We start from the raw sequence: 14,372 nt of genomic DNA, 5'->3' as shown, positions 1-14,372 counted from the left end.
GATGGTTGAGTGTTGGTGATGAATATCAGAGACATGGTAAGGTCCATGTTCACTGGTGATCTTTGCTCGGAATACGAAACATGATACAACTGAGGTATTCGGGACAGGTGAGAACACCGTGAAGGAGTTTGAATAGAAACAGAAGGTCAGCGCGATTACGTCGGCAGCGAAGTAAGGGCAATGACAATGATCCAATAATGCTTGTGCGTGCCAAAACAAACTTGTGTGTGCAAAAATAGAGCTCGCATTCGTAGTACGCCATGCTTGGGGTATGGCCCAAGCCACTGCCAGCCACGCACCTTGTCAAGCCTCTTTAATTGTTCAAGAATTAATTAGTTTTCCCATACCTACGCATGTCCGGTATAATCTGAGGCATTGTCCATGCGATATCTTGGGGGACACCATACTGGCGGACTTGTCAGCTCCTCCGTTAAAGGCTACACAGACGCGCATGAATTATATAGCTGGAACATGCGATCCTGATACGGCGTTGCCTCACAGTGGTAAATAGAACAAATGACAAAACACGCAATTAGGTAACCGGAATAAACCACTGGTTCCGGTTAATTATGACTCGTTTCACTTACCTAAGCAGACACTAAAAGAAAATACAGCTACCGTTTTGGATAAAACTCGCTAATCAACTCGGATCCACATAAAATGCCCGCCCGTTCCGTTAAAATATCTGGAGCACTGTTTTATCTGGAACCTACCTAGAACAAGATTAAGAGCGTAGAACAAGGTCCAGCGTCTATGTTAGTGAAGCGGTGATGATATATGCTTAGAAACTCTTACAGACACGATCCACAGTGTGATTGTTGGATCTAGAAAATGCCATTCTAGACGGCCGATGCGTATTCGAGTTGAGGAAGACTGATTGTCGTGTACAGCTTGCGGAACGGCGTAGGAGACTTGAATTCCCTCGATACTCTGAAATCTGAGTCCAGAGAGCGGTTACCCTGCATTGCAACGCGTTCAGTGTCAGCAGAAAAGTGTAAGGTTGTGTCGAAAAGTACGCTGAGATCATTGATCTCACAGACCTTACAGAATGGTACATAATCTATAGCATAAAAAAAAAATCTTTGTTGTTTTGCGAATGAAACTGATGACTTTGGTCTTAGCAGCATTCAAGGTTAGGTTATTGTCCTTGCATCAAGTAGAAAAAAAGTACAGGTCAGATGGCAGAATGCGACAGTCACCAACAGTATTAATTTTCTTTAAAATATTGATGTCATCGGCTTATAGAACTGAGCAAAGAATTGCGAATAGCGGAAAGAACGTCATTATTAAAAATTTAAAAAGGCATTCTAACCCTGATTCTTGATGGACGCGGGTTGTTGCCATAAGAAGAAGACACTTGGTTAACATAAGATTGCCTACCAAGAAGATAACTGCGCAAGAGATTGAGAACTGACGTGTCGACACCAAAGTGTGTAAGCTTGATCAGAAGCAGTGGGTGGTTGACTACATCAGAAGCTTTGCTGAGGTTACAGCAAATGCTGTCGCCTTGCCCCTTTTGAGGTACTGGCGCGGAGATCTGTGTCACGAAAGGAGCGAGATTTGTGACAGTGGAGTGGCCGGTGAGAAATCCACGCTGATTCGGAATCAACGAGTACCTTACAGTAAAAGACAATATGTTGTGACAAGCAAGCTCAAAAATCTTAGTCATCGCATAGAGAACAGAAACCGGGCGATAACTCGAGGCATCGGTTTTCGAGCCAGACTTAAATACAGGAAAAACACGAGCAGTTTTTCGCGTGTGAGAGAAAGTGGAAGCACTCAAAGAGCTATTAAATATAGATGTCAATACTGGGGCAAATACACTGTCGTATAACAACAACAACAACAACAACAACAACAACAACAACAACAACAACAACAACAACAACAACAACAACAACAACAACAGCAGCAGCCCCAAAAACAACAATAATAATAATAATAATAATAATAATAATAATCCTTTTAGCACTCAATCCGAAAGTATGGGTAGGGAGAACGCCTTATTTTATGCGACCATATTTCACATCGTCTTCACAAAGAGATATATTAGTGTACAGCCCTCACTGCTGTCATCTTAGTTACGATTCAATCCTGACGCCGCACACGCAGCGTTTTCCTCCCGCAGCGCTACCGGGCCATCAGCCGGGACATTTGGCGGAATGCGTAGAATTGGCGCGCTGAAGCATTTCGGCTGTCGCACTCGGCGCGCGCCGATCGTGAACGAAAATCGAGAAAGCCGAGCAAAAAAACAAACCGGGCCGTCGGTCGACGGGCGCAGGCTGCAGTTTTTTTACCGCCGACGTGCGAGTCGAGTTACCGCGCATCCCCGCTCCTGATGGGTAACACTCGCGCCCAGCGGCGCTCTGTCGGGCTCGACCGCGGAGGGGCACAGAGAGCGGAGCCCCGCCGCGCTGGACAGCCGACGACGCAGCGGACAGCGAGTGGATAGCCGCCGGCTGTCCGCACACCGCCGACGAAAAATCGTGAGTGCGCGCTTTGTTTCTAAAGTTTTGCACCAGCATACAGTGGAGTTGTCACTTTTTATTATTTCTCTCTTTTTTTTTTTCAGGTAAGTACACGCTCGCTTTGCGGCGCGAAACAGACGACCCGGATAATTAACGCTTACGCTAGGTATACGTTCCAAACGCGGTAGAGTTGCTAATTTCGTGTAAGCCTTTTACAATATTGCGATAAGCCTGTATTCTTGTGCATCGCATGGCGGCATGATCAATTTTGGACGAAAATTGATCGTACCGCTATGCCTACCGGAAGCCTTGGGAAGAATGGGGGAATGCCGTAAAATGTTGCCATTTGATGACGTGTATGGAAGAGGTGTCAGTGCTCATCTTGCGAGCTTCTTGGCCCATGCGTCAGTGCACCACTGTCACACAAACACACAAGCACAGGCAGTGTCTGCCTGTATTTCGTACGACACTTTGCCGTACGAAAGACGCTTTCACGCGCGGCCATATTAAAATGAGACTAACACTCCGCACTCTCGATGACCAGTGGTTCGAGCCATACTAAAATATGTAAAGGGGAAGTTGCTGCTTGCTCAGGAGCGGCTGGCTACATATAGTCAAATAGCCACGTGATTTCGTAGAGGAGGCATTGCGCAATGTAAGCGTTAGTATGCATCGACATACATTGATATACGCCGATCACATCGCGGTTCTTTTGCTCTCAGAAAGTTCAGCAGCTTCATAATATAATAGGTTCGGCTTTACGATCTTAGGCTGGTACAACGGGCTTTCAAGGACGCAGTAGTGTGGAGAGCTCCAAATTAATTTTGACTTCCTGGGGTTCTTAAACGTCCACACGGAAGAGCGTTCTCGCAAACACCCTATATACAGGCTGTCCCAGCTAACTTTGGGCAGCGTTTAAAAATATGCAAATCCCATGTAGCTGGACCGAACAAAGGTAATGTTGTTAGCCGTTGTTTGGAGATACTCAAACTATTTTTTCATTTCGCCTAATTATATAATTAGTCTTAATTAATTATTCAAGTTCTCAAATATTATAATTAGATGAAAAGTGCCAATGAGAAAAGTGTATAGCGACATGAAAGACTCCCGATACAGCTTTCTGTTGTTCAATACGTGCTACATAAAAGTGTTTCTCCGAGCCTGAAAGAATCCGGCAAATGCACGTGAAATTGCCGTGCGACTGGCCGCTCGAGGCACCTTGCGCGTATTCGCGGGCTTCTTTCACGCTAGGAAAAACACTTTTATGTACCACGTATTGAGCAGCAGAAAGCTGTATCTATCGGGAGTCTGTCATGTCGCTGTACCCTTTTCTCATTGACACACACACACACACACACACACACACACACACACACACACACACACACACACACACACACACACATATATATATATATATATATATATATATATATATATATATATATATATATATATATATATATATATAGAGAGAGAGAGAGAGAGAGAGAGAGAGACAGAGAGAGAAAGGACGTACGCCTGATCTTTAATCCGGAAGCGATGATTCCGAACACTGCCTCTCGTTTAGATAGTTGTATGTCTCGAAGCCATGGCTGAAATTGTTGCCCAAATGATACTGTATAAGAACGATAGCTGAGACAAAACGACATTGTCGAGGTCACATTTACGGTGTGCACGTGCATAGCGAGTGTTCTAAAACCTGACCGCACGTGGAAATGGGCACGCGAAAGCATCGATGACTTCTTTGGTCTAACAGGGGGTTCAGTAGAGAGGTTGCAAGCCGGCGGCCTTTCAATTTAACGTACGCAGCGAATTTCGAGGGACACGATAGGCTATTTTGGAAGAATAAAAACACCGGCAGTGGGCTGGGGAAGGGTGCACAAATGGGTAAGGCACTGGCCTTAAAAGCGACGAAATGCCTCTAATCGCCCTTGCCGACGCTTCTGCGTTTTGCACTTGTAAGCGAACGGCCCGCTTGCTGCACGCGATGCGATGCTATCGCTTCTTTGTGGCTTTTGGGGTTTCAAAACCGCGATACGGTTCGCAGTAAAACTGTGCGGTGCGACCTATGACGGTCAGTGACGCCGAGATATTCACATGGTTAAAGCGCGGGCCAGATCAAGAAGCGACTGTTAGCGACACACTTCGTCCTCGATGAGAAACTAGAGATGAGACCTCGCGTTGGGGGGGCGGGGGGGGGGGGGGGGTAGCCCATGATAAGGACAAGAGAGAGGGTCGAATCGCAGGGGTACACGTTGGGTACACCTTGTGTGGACCGTGCAGCAGCGGCAAAGAAAAAGGTCACCGCTGCCATACACCGTCCGCTCACCCTGCACGTCCCAACGGCCTCGAGTGCATCACGCCTTTCTAGTGCATCACGTTCTTGTAGCAGAGGGCAGCGGTCGCTCAGTGGATATGTCGTTGCGCTGCTCAGCACGAGTTCACGGCTTCGATCCCAGCGACAGCCTTCCGATGGAGGCAGAAATGAAAAAAATATCACCGATGGTTACGATACTCCAATATGCGAAATTTGAGCGCAGCTGTATACGTGCTTTCATTTCGCGATATATTGGCTGCCACGGAGAATCTGTCTCGTGCAGCACGTTGCAAACGGGGAAATGCGTGGTGCGAGTGCTTCGCTAATCGGGAGATCGCAAGAGGCGGCGCGTGGGCGCGATTCACAGCAGCCACCGCAGACAGAGATCCGTTCATACAGCGCTTTGTTTCCATATATGGTATCGATCGACGCGTACGCCGCATGGAATCGGTGCTGTGCTGCTGAACAGGAGCTTGTGCTGCCAGCATGTTACGTTTGGCGTAAAACCACCGTCGCGCGAGACTTCATGCACTATCGTATACAAACACCGACGGATGTATGATGCGCCAGCGAATGCAATGCACTGCAGTTGTACTCACGGGATTACGACTATATACTATAATAGTGAGACGTGTACTTGTTTAACCTTTTCTAGGGGACTGCATTTCACTCGCTAACAACTTAAAGCTATCGCTCAGCTCAAGACGCGCTTGCATGGTTTGGAACTTTCTCGGCCGTTATCGATAGTTCGATTCGTTGTCTGTTGTTACCGAACGTTATGTAATCTGATTGTATGCGCGACGTGAATTGCATAGTACTTTCTGGAAGGCACGCAGGCGCAAGCGATTACGTTAGAAACTTCGACGAGTCAAATCCCGCTTGACCCGCTGATCAGATTTCGATGATCGCAGACTGTGCTCGCTGCTGTCTTTGTGCTTCTAGTGTCCCTATTGTGGGCACAGGTTCGCCCAATAAAAAAAATCCGCCTCCATTCCACCCTGTGGAAGTTGATGTACAGTGAAGCTGTTGCCGACGTTAGAAAAGCACTACGGGCACTACACTCTAAGAAAAGTTTACACCCTTTGGAGTGCCCCTTCTGCCACACAACGATAATCGTCATCTGCCTTGATGCGTTTCTTTTCTTTAACGCTGTGAGCCCGGTACTTTCCAGTGACGAACGGCATGCGCGTTATCAGCATGATAGCATTCCCGACAGGAAAGTAGCGGGCGCGGCGTTTTCAAGAAAGGAAACGCATCAAGGCAGATGACGATTATTGTTGTGTGGCAGAAGGGGCACCCCAAAGGGTGTAAACTTTTCTTAGAGTGTATCACCACAAGCGACGTATCACTCTTAGAAATATTTACACCCTTTGGGGCGTATCTTGTCCCACAACAATAATCGTCATCTGTCTTGCCCGCGTTTCCTTTATTTAACGCTGCGAGCCCGGTACTTCCCAGTCACGAACGGCATGCGCGTTATCAGTGTGACACAGCTTCTCGAAAGGAAAGTAGCGAGCGCCGAGCTTTCAAGAAAGGAAACTCGGGCAAGGCAGATAACTATTATTGTTGTGGGACAAGATAAGCCCCAAAGGGTGTAAATATTTCTAAGAGTGTACGTTACGCGCGCACGCGCGTGTGCGGAAGTGCAGCATACATGCTGATTCCTCTAGGACCTCCGCTAAGCGCAAGTGCCTTATTGAACAAATTTAATTTTTCAATGTAAATCATGTCAAATAATTCGCAAAGTGTGGCTTACATACAAGCAGCAGACATGCTAGCTTCGAATTGTAACTCGAATGTACGAGAAAACATACTTCTAGTACGCGGAAACTCACAGACAAGGCCCTTTTCCAGCTGTCCTTTGAGGTTTGTCTGAGTGGCCGCTAGGTGGAGGTACGGCTTTTGGACAGTGGCTATAAGGGATGAAGACGGTAATATCTACGAAGGAGACGATGCGCTGCGGTACATCACAGACATTATTAGGGATAACTTCGGCACGAAAGAAAGCGCAGCTCAGACTCAAACAGATCCAGCAACACAAGAGAAGCCTGAGAGATCAAACTTTAGCATAGAAAGCTTTTATTGAAAAAAAAAAAGCAGAAGAAAATGTCCCTAATAACATGGCAGCAGGACCCGATGAAATCCCAATACAGCTAATCAAAAACAACGCTCAGGCCAAGGCACTGCTGAATAATGACATGTAACAAGGGATTAGAACGAATTCCGGTTAAATGGCGCTGATAGCAAGATTAACCTCATCTACAAAGGCAAAGCTAATAAGGATAAGACGAGCTCGTACAGACCAGTTACAGTTACGTCAGTGATATATAGAATGGCAATGCAAGCCATAAAATTGGAACTGTCGAAGTGAGTAGAGAAAAATGACGTACTGGGGGAACTGCAGAATGGGTTCAGGTCAGGCAGGCGCTTAGGGGATAATATGTTTGTACTAACTCAGTGCATAGAGATTTCAGTAGCTCAGAATAGACCTTTATCGATAGCATTTCTAGATATTAAAGCAGCCTATGACGACGTAGACAGGGAATATTTATAGGATATTCTCAAGCACGAAGGCATAGAGGACGATTTCGTGAAGCTGCTGAGGGAGAAATATAGAGACAACCGAGTACAATTTGTATTGGAAGGTCGAAAAGGTAATGAAGTTGTGGGAATTCACCAAGGAATGAAGCAAAGGTGTCTTCTGTCTACATTGTTGTTCACGCTTTAAATTAAGGGCATAGAAAGACGACTGGAAAACAGTGAATTGGGGTTTGATTTATCCTACATGCGTAATAGGCAAAGGGTGCGACAGAAGGTCCACAGACTGATGTATGCGGATGACACAGTGCTGCTGGCAGACAGTGCAAGAGATTTACAGAGACTTGCGAATATGTGTGGCAACACAGCGACAAATCTAGGTCATACGTTTAGCACAGAGAGATCGGGAATTATGATCTTTAATGAAGAGACGAGTAATTACGTGGTGTCAATTCAAGAGCAAGTCATACCCAAAGTCTAACAATATAAATGCTTCGGCGTATAGATAAACGAAGGAAAGACTTATTCAAGCATCCACCAAGAGAGTCTAAAGATAAAGGAGAAGGGGAATGCTGCAGTAAGGAAACACAGAGCACTGTGAGGCCACAATGAGTATGAGGTGGTGCGTGGAATCTGGAAAGAAGTAATGGTGCCAATGCCAACGTTTGAAAATGCCATTCTGTGCTTAAAATCGGATATCTTGTCGGGGCTGGAAGTTAAGCAAAAATCGGTAGGCCTGTTGGCTTTGGGAAGCCACGGCAAAACCACAAATCAGGCAGTGCAGGGTGACATGGGTTTAGCCTCGTTTAAAGCCGGAGAACCGCAGGGCAAAATTAGTTTTGAAGAAAGACTCAAGAACATGGATGATAATAAATAAGCACCTAATGTACACTAGTATCTGCACTTGAAAACCGTGGACAAAGAATGGAGGAAGAAGTCAAGAAAGTTGGCAACCAAGTACAGGGAAATTGAAACTGCAAATAAACAACCAGGAGTCATCAGAAGGAAGGTGAGAGAAACAGAGACAGTTAATTGGATGCAAATAATGGAAACAAGAAGGGCCGCGGAGATTTACAAGAATGAGAAGAAAGAAATTAAAAGGGAAAATCTGTACGATAACACAAAGGGAAATACCTTGCTATTTGAGGCTCGAGCCGGTTGCCTAAGGAAAAAACATACTGGAGCAAATATTCGGAACTAAATGAGGCAGGTGTATGCTGCAGCGCAAATCCGGAGACCATTCAGCACATTATAATGGAATGCGAAGGAATTCACCTAGTCAGAGCCGTAGGTAACGTGCACCTTTCAGAAGCGCTTGGGTTTAAAGTGGGCAGAAGCATCAGCCGGTCAGCAGTCGAGAGAAGCAAGAGACGTTTAGAGTATTGGTGGAAAAAAGCAGGGAAGAGATCAATATGACTGAATCCCTTACAGTCATAGCTAGCGGTACAAGGTAGATTTTCATGAAAAAAATTAAGGAGATGTATACAAAAGTGATCGAAAACAAATGCTAGACATGCCAAGAAACATGTATAGCATACCTGATTAAATCATGCAGGCTAGGTCACTATCTGTCACCGCCCAGTTTCAAAGGGGATGCCATTAAATGATCATCATCATCTACATCATCACCAGTGTTTGGCATAATTTCGATTGCGGTCGCAGCACATGCTGTGCGACAAATGCAACGGGCAGAGCACCCACGCAGCAAAGGCATATGCATTGTGTGCACACGTGCGTTACGCGCGCACGCACGTGTGCGGAAGTGCAGCATGCGCCATCATTCGCCTATGCCCTCCGTCAAGCGCAAGTGTGCTGTTGAATTAATTGAATTTCTCAAATTGCATCAGAAAACTCGTAAAGTGCGGCTTACATAGAAGCTGCAGACGTGATAGCGTCGGATTGTAGTTCGAATATACGAGAATAACTCCATCGTCACGTGATGATATAGCCGGATGAAGTAAACTGATGACGTCATCACATCAAACGTGGCGTCACGCGATAGCGCCTTCTTCAAGTGATGTCACCTGATGACGTCATGTGATGCCTTTTAGAAAAGCAGCACATTGTGCGATTCCTGCTTCTTTGCACAGTCGCCGAGATTGGCCCACATTTTTGTGTTAGCACCGCTGTAAGATTTGGCGGTCGTAGCTGTAGGGAGGACCTTGACTCTTCGTCGGGGCTTAGGCGAGCAGGATTTATTTACTGTATTTACATTTTAAACAAGTGATACAGTTACACAGTCTAGCGTGACTCCCAAATGGAGCCCGCAAAACGAAGCATACAGCATACGTGCACGAAGCTCCAAACACACTGACGAGCACGCAGCTCACGAGCACGACAACGAGCCCACTCTAAGCAGCGACAAACAGCTGCTTATAAAGACTCCGTTCGACGCCATCGTAGACGACCCGCCCTTTTGGAGGAGGAGGGCTCACACACACACGTACGCACTTTCACTGCCCCCCTCCGAGGGCAGACGACCTTCGCAGCACTCGCAGCTGACCTTCGCAACGCGGCCGTCGTGGTGTCCATTGTCTTGCGTCCCCGTAGCCAGGTGGTCACGCCCGGGCCCAGCCGGCGCCTCTAAATTCCAGAGCTGCCTTTCTCCTGTAGTCGCCACGTGTGTCAGCATACTGTGACGAATCCTGGGGCCCCCGTACCGCAAAACACCCTTTTGTCAGGGAAGCTCTTCTTGCGATTCTCCGAACGAGGCGCCTGGTGGATTGACGCTGCCGTAGTCCGCAGTTCTCTGGAGTAAGTTCATGGTTGGTTAGCGCTGTCCTCGCTGGTTCTCCGAAGGACGCCACCACCCCGGTCGATCGGAGCACGTGCAGCGGGCTGAAATAGCTTTGCAGAACAGTATCCCTGCAGGCCGATCCTAACACCGCGCACGCGGACACAAAAACTCTCGACCAACTAGAGGATAACAGCTTCGCTGTAAGAGTTAGTTTCGTGATTCACAATTTTGCGACTGTGTCCATCGTCACTACAACGGGACAATCGATAATCATGCCACATTGCTGCTACTGCCCCTGTCAGATGTGACATGGGCCATCCAGTATGCGCTCCGGTTACGCTCAAGGAAAAAACAAACAAGGAAAGGCGCATGTTTGTGATGCGTCACGACACACACATACGCACATATTGCAACCACATATTGCTAGCCAGTTGCAACCGTCTCATAGGCGGTGGCGGTGACAGTGGAGCTGTCACTATGGGCTGATACGTTTCAATCGGGTGTTTTAGCATAGCGCTGCCGCTTGCCGTCCGGGGGTGGCGTTTTTACAATTGCTAGTAGGTACAGCGTGGCGTGGCGCTTTTCACGGTGGTCGACGTTTCTGCGCAGGCGCGAGTAAGAGCGGGTGCGAGAGAGAAAATCTGGGGGCCTTTGCTCCGTGAATATGTGACTCTGCCTAGGCACTACGGTGGAGAAGTTTCTTTGCGCGTGTAGCGTGCGTTTGTCCCTAGGCGTGCCGGCATGGCGGATGGGGGGTCGAGTTTGTTTGCGCTCGGACGCTGGCTGCCGGCGCGGTGAAGCAGTGGGCACGGACGCCCCATTTGGTGATCGCTGTGTCTTAAGGGGGAAGGTTCTGACTGATGTTCTATAAGTCACGGGTCGCTTTTTTACTCGGGACGATAGATTGCATTTTTTACAAGCACTGCTCCAGGAGGGCACATGTAACCGGCAAACGGAGGCCTCAGGAGAGCACCTGAGGTTATATTAAAGCAGGCGGCGCAGGATCTCTGGGGCACCGAAGAGCGGGGGGATCAAAGCTGGAAGCAGGGCGGCCTGTGGTTTGGGGCCGCGGAGGCTGAAGCGTGCCAGGGGGTGCTCGCATAAAAAATTTGCTGTCCGCGATAGCGGACAGCCGATCTTATACTCCCCCGGCACGCGCAGACCTCTGCGAGCCCCAACCCACGGACCAGTCCGGCTTCTAGCTTTGATGACCCCGTTGCCGCTTTGGTGTCCTGGAGGCACCGCCAATAATGCGAACTAATGACACGTTGTTTTAATTAGTAAACAGCACGCTTGAATAAATATAATTGCGTCGATCCGCCAACTTGCGATGCTAAGTTCAGCACTACCGCGCCCCGCGACTGCTGCCGGCACGCCTAGGGACGAGCGCATACAACACGCGCTAAGAAACTCCTCCGTAGTGCCTAGGCAGAGTCGTACATTAAAGGAGCAGAAGTCCCCACATTTCCTCTCTCGCACCGTCTCTTACTCGCGCATGCGCGCACACGTCCGTCGTTTCCGCAAGTGCCACGCCCCGTTGTACCTACTAGCAATTGGAAATACGCGTCCGGGTGACCCGCAATACTTGTGCGTGCTATATCTATCGCACGCCGTGCATGCACCTGGAGAGGACGCCGCGGATTAACTAGCGCGCGCGAAGATGGAACGTGGTCGACTGTATTGTCGCTATCGAGGCGGTAACGACGATATGGTTCCGATGTGTGCTTAATCACCCTATGAAACGATTTCAAAATGAGGACATCCAAGGTGGGTGCCCTAATTTAAAACTCACTGTTAGAAATATTACGAATATAGTTATTGAAATAGCGTGAGCAAGAAGTTGCGTGAGATGCACTTCCCATGCACACAAATCAGATTACAGAGATAGTATTTCGTATGTTGACTTCGCGTCCGCAATTTTTTTTATTCGCCTGAGTTTCCAGATGGCATAATGTCCAAATGAAACTACACACAAGTATGGAGGCCGATTTCAGGCAGATAGTGCAGCAGCGGCTGATTAAATGTGTTGTCCATCGTTCGCACTCTGGAGGTTGACCACTGCTCAACTTCACTTACCTAAATACACTTTCGCGGACTGCGTTGGTCCCAGCTAACGTCCAAATCACGGTTGGTTGGCATCAGCTGCAGACGCAGGAGGGTAACACTTCGGACACTTGGGCATTGTCTTCATATATTTAAACAAAATTAAATTCTGGTGCTTTACGTGCCTAAACCACGATATGATGGTGAGGTACGCGAGTCCTATAGGTGACCCAGGTATACAAGTGATGGCTGGTGTAAGGCCGCGCCGGTCCGATGTCTCCGGGGAAAGCCTTCCTCCATCTGGAAAAAAAATTGTTGGGAAGGGCGCAGACACGCGGGCACCCGTGTCCCACCGGGGGATAGATTTTCGCGCAATGTAAACAGAGCCGAGGTCAGAGGGAAGGGAAAGAGAAGGAGCTACAGGCGGCGATAAAGAGTGAGCATCGCCGTACGCGAGGTCGTTCTCGTGGTCAAGACTATGTGCTTGCACCCAGTGGACAGCAGCGTTAACACTGGAGGGCTTCTGCTCACAAACGCGCAGCGTTTTTTGTCGCATGTTTGAGTTGCCTAAAACTGCGTTGATATGATGTTGGTATGTAGACATTGGCTTCGTTACGGTTAGGCAGGTTGACGGGGACTTGGATCGCATCGTGTACAACCTGCAAGTCAAGTGACAACGCTCAAATATAGCGCTGTTTATGGAGCTCTCTCTCTCTCTCTCTCATTCGCAGACGCGTCGGGCGCCTGTCTTCCAGCAAGGTGCCACTGGCCGTGTGTGGCGGCCGCGGTGGCCACCATGAGCGAGCGGCCAGTGGTGGGCAACGCGGCTCACGGCGGCCGCAAGCCCTGCTCGCGCATCCGCTTATACAACCTCGGCTACTTCTTCTCCCTCAGCGGACTCATGGCTCTCTGCGAAATAGTGAGTTCCCCGAGCAATGAGGCGTCCATTGGCGCAAGCTGCGTGGTATGGCCTCATGGCGGCTTGGGCCAATTCGGCGCAAGTCAGCCCACCGACCAATAAGTACACGGAACTCGTGCTATAAGGGTGTTCGCAGACCCTAGGAAGCGGTTGAGGCGACACGGTTACTCTTGACAGGTTACGCGGCTATAGGAAAGCGCAAGTTACGGTGCACAAACCGCGACCCCGACATGCATGGGCCCTCGAATAAACATTTATTGACCTTGAAAAAATAACTTCCACGTAAGGTAAAGAATGATTTGTGATTTGCCGTACGGTAATGTAGCTATACGGCTGCATTCGCTCCCATATCAAGAAAGTACTAAGATTCATAAATAATTAGACTCTTAGCCTTTTAACGTGCAAAATTAGTCTTAACGTGCAACGCCCGCCGTTTCCCGCCAGTCCTTTTTTTTGTGGGGTTTTACGTGCCAAAACCACTTTCTGATTATGAGGCACGCCGTAGTGGAGGACTCCGCAAATTTGGACCACCTGGGGTTCTTTAACGTGCACCTAAATCTAAGTACCACGGGTGTTTTCGCATTTCGCCCCCATCGAAATGCGGCCGCCGTGGCCGGGTTCCGATCCCGCGAGCTCGTGCTCAGCAGCCCAACACCATAGCCACTGAGCAACCACGGCGGGCTCCCGCCAGTTCAGGCCCGACAGTCGGATGGTGAGGTCGCGTTTCGTTCGTTCTGCCGAAGAGCAGGCTGCATTGAAGGAACGGCAGCGGGAGCGGGCCGCAACTTGTGCATTCGGTTGAAGAACACGTGGCGTTTGATGAATGCCGCCGGGAACTCGCTCGAGAAAGGGCTCGTCGTCGACGTACCGAACTCGCCGGGAGGGAGCGCGAAGCTGAGGCGTTACGACAACGAAGCGCTGCGGATACCGAGCTTTGCTTGCACTCCTCACACAGTAGTGGAAGGGCGGTGAATTTTTTTTTTTTTTATTATGTATCCTTTGCTTGAGTAGCTAGGACAACTTTTTGTATTTAGTGACGGGAAACCTTTTTAGTGAATTGAATTTTGCGACATATTAGCCACTTAGAAGATAGGAAAGTCGCTTCAAAAATGGCCTTCTACGACGCAGTTCATTTTTCACAAGCTACATGTGAACGGCCGAAACTCACTGTAGGATGCGCAGGCTCCGTGACCATGATAAAGCAATGGTTGCGTTGTCATTAGTATTCACATTGCGATTGTGCTTCACAGCATAGTGGCCACCACAGACTTTGCATTGCGCTCACGATATTGAAGTTCTTTTTCAATTTCTTTACAAAATCAATTTGAATTGGTTTAAACGCTGCGG

General features: G+C 48.4%; 1 protein-coding gene across 2 annotated transcripts in view; it reads left to right on the top strand.

The window, feature by feature from the left end:
• The first annotated feature begins 2,252 nt into the window (after positions 1-2,252).
• Positions 2,253-14,372, top strand: part of LOC126544860 (uncharacterized) — a 219,679-nt gene continuing 207,559 nt past the window's right edge. For both annotated transcript variants that reach the window (XM_050192390.3, XM_050192388.3), the window contains exons 1-2: positions 2,253-2,486; positions 12,838-13,025. In XM_050192390.3, coding sequence (XP_050048347.1) covers positions 12,903-13,025 — 123 coding nt within the window. In that variant the 5' untranslated portion in view covers positions 2,253-2,486; positions 12,838-12,902. The remainder of the gene's footprint in view (positions 2,487-12,837; positions 13,026-14,372) is intronic.

This window comes from Dermacentor andersoni, chromosome 1 (genome assembly GCF_023375885.2).
Source record: "Dermacentor andersoni chromosome 1, qqDerAnde1_hic_scaffold, whole genome shotgun sequence".
NCBI classification, from domain to species: domain Eukaryota; kingdom Metazoa; phylum Arthropoda; class Arachnida; order Ixodida; family Ixodidae; genus Dermacentor; species Dermacentor andersoni.
Note: the sequence above shows the minus strand (reverse complement) of the source record. Positions and strands in the feature narration are given on the sequence as shown.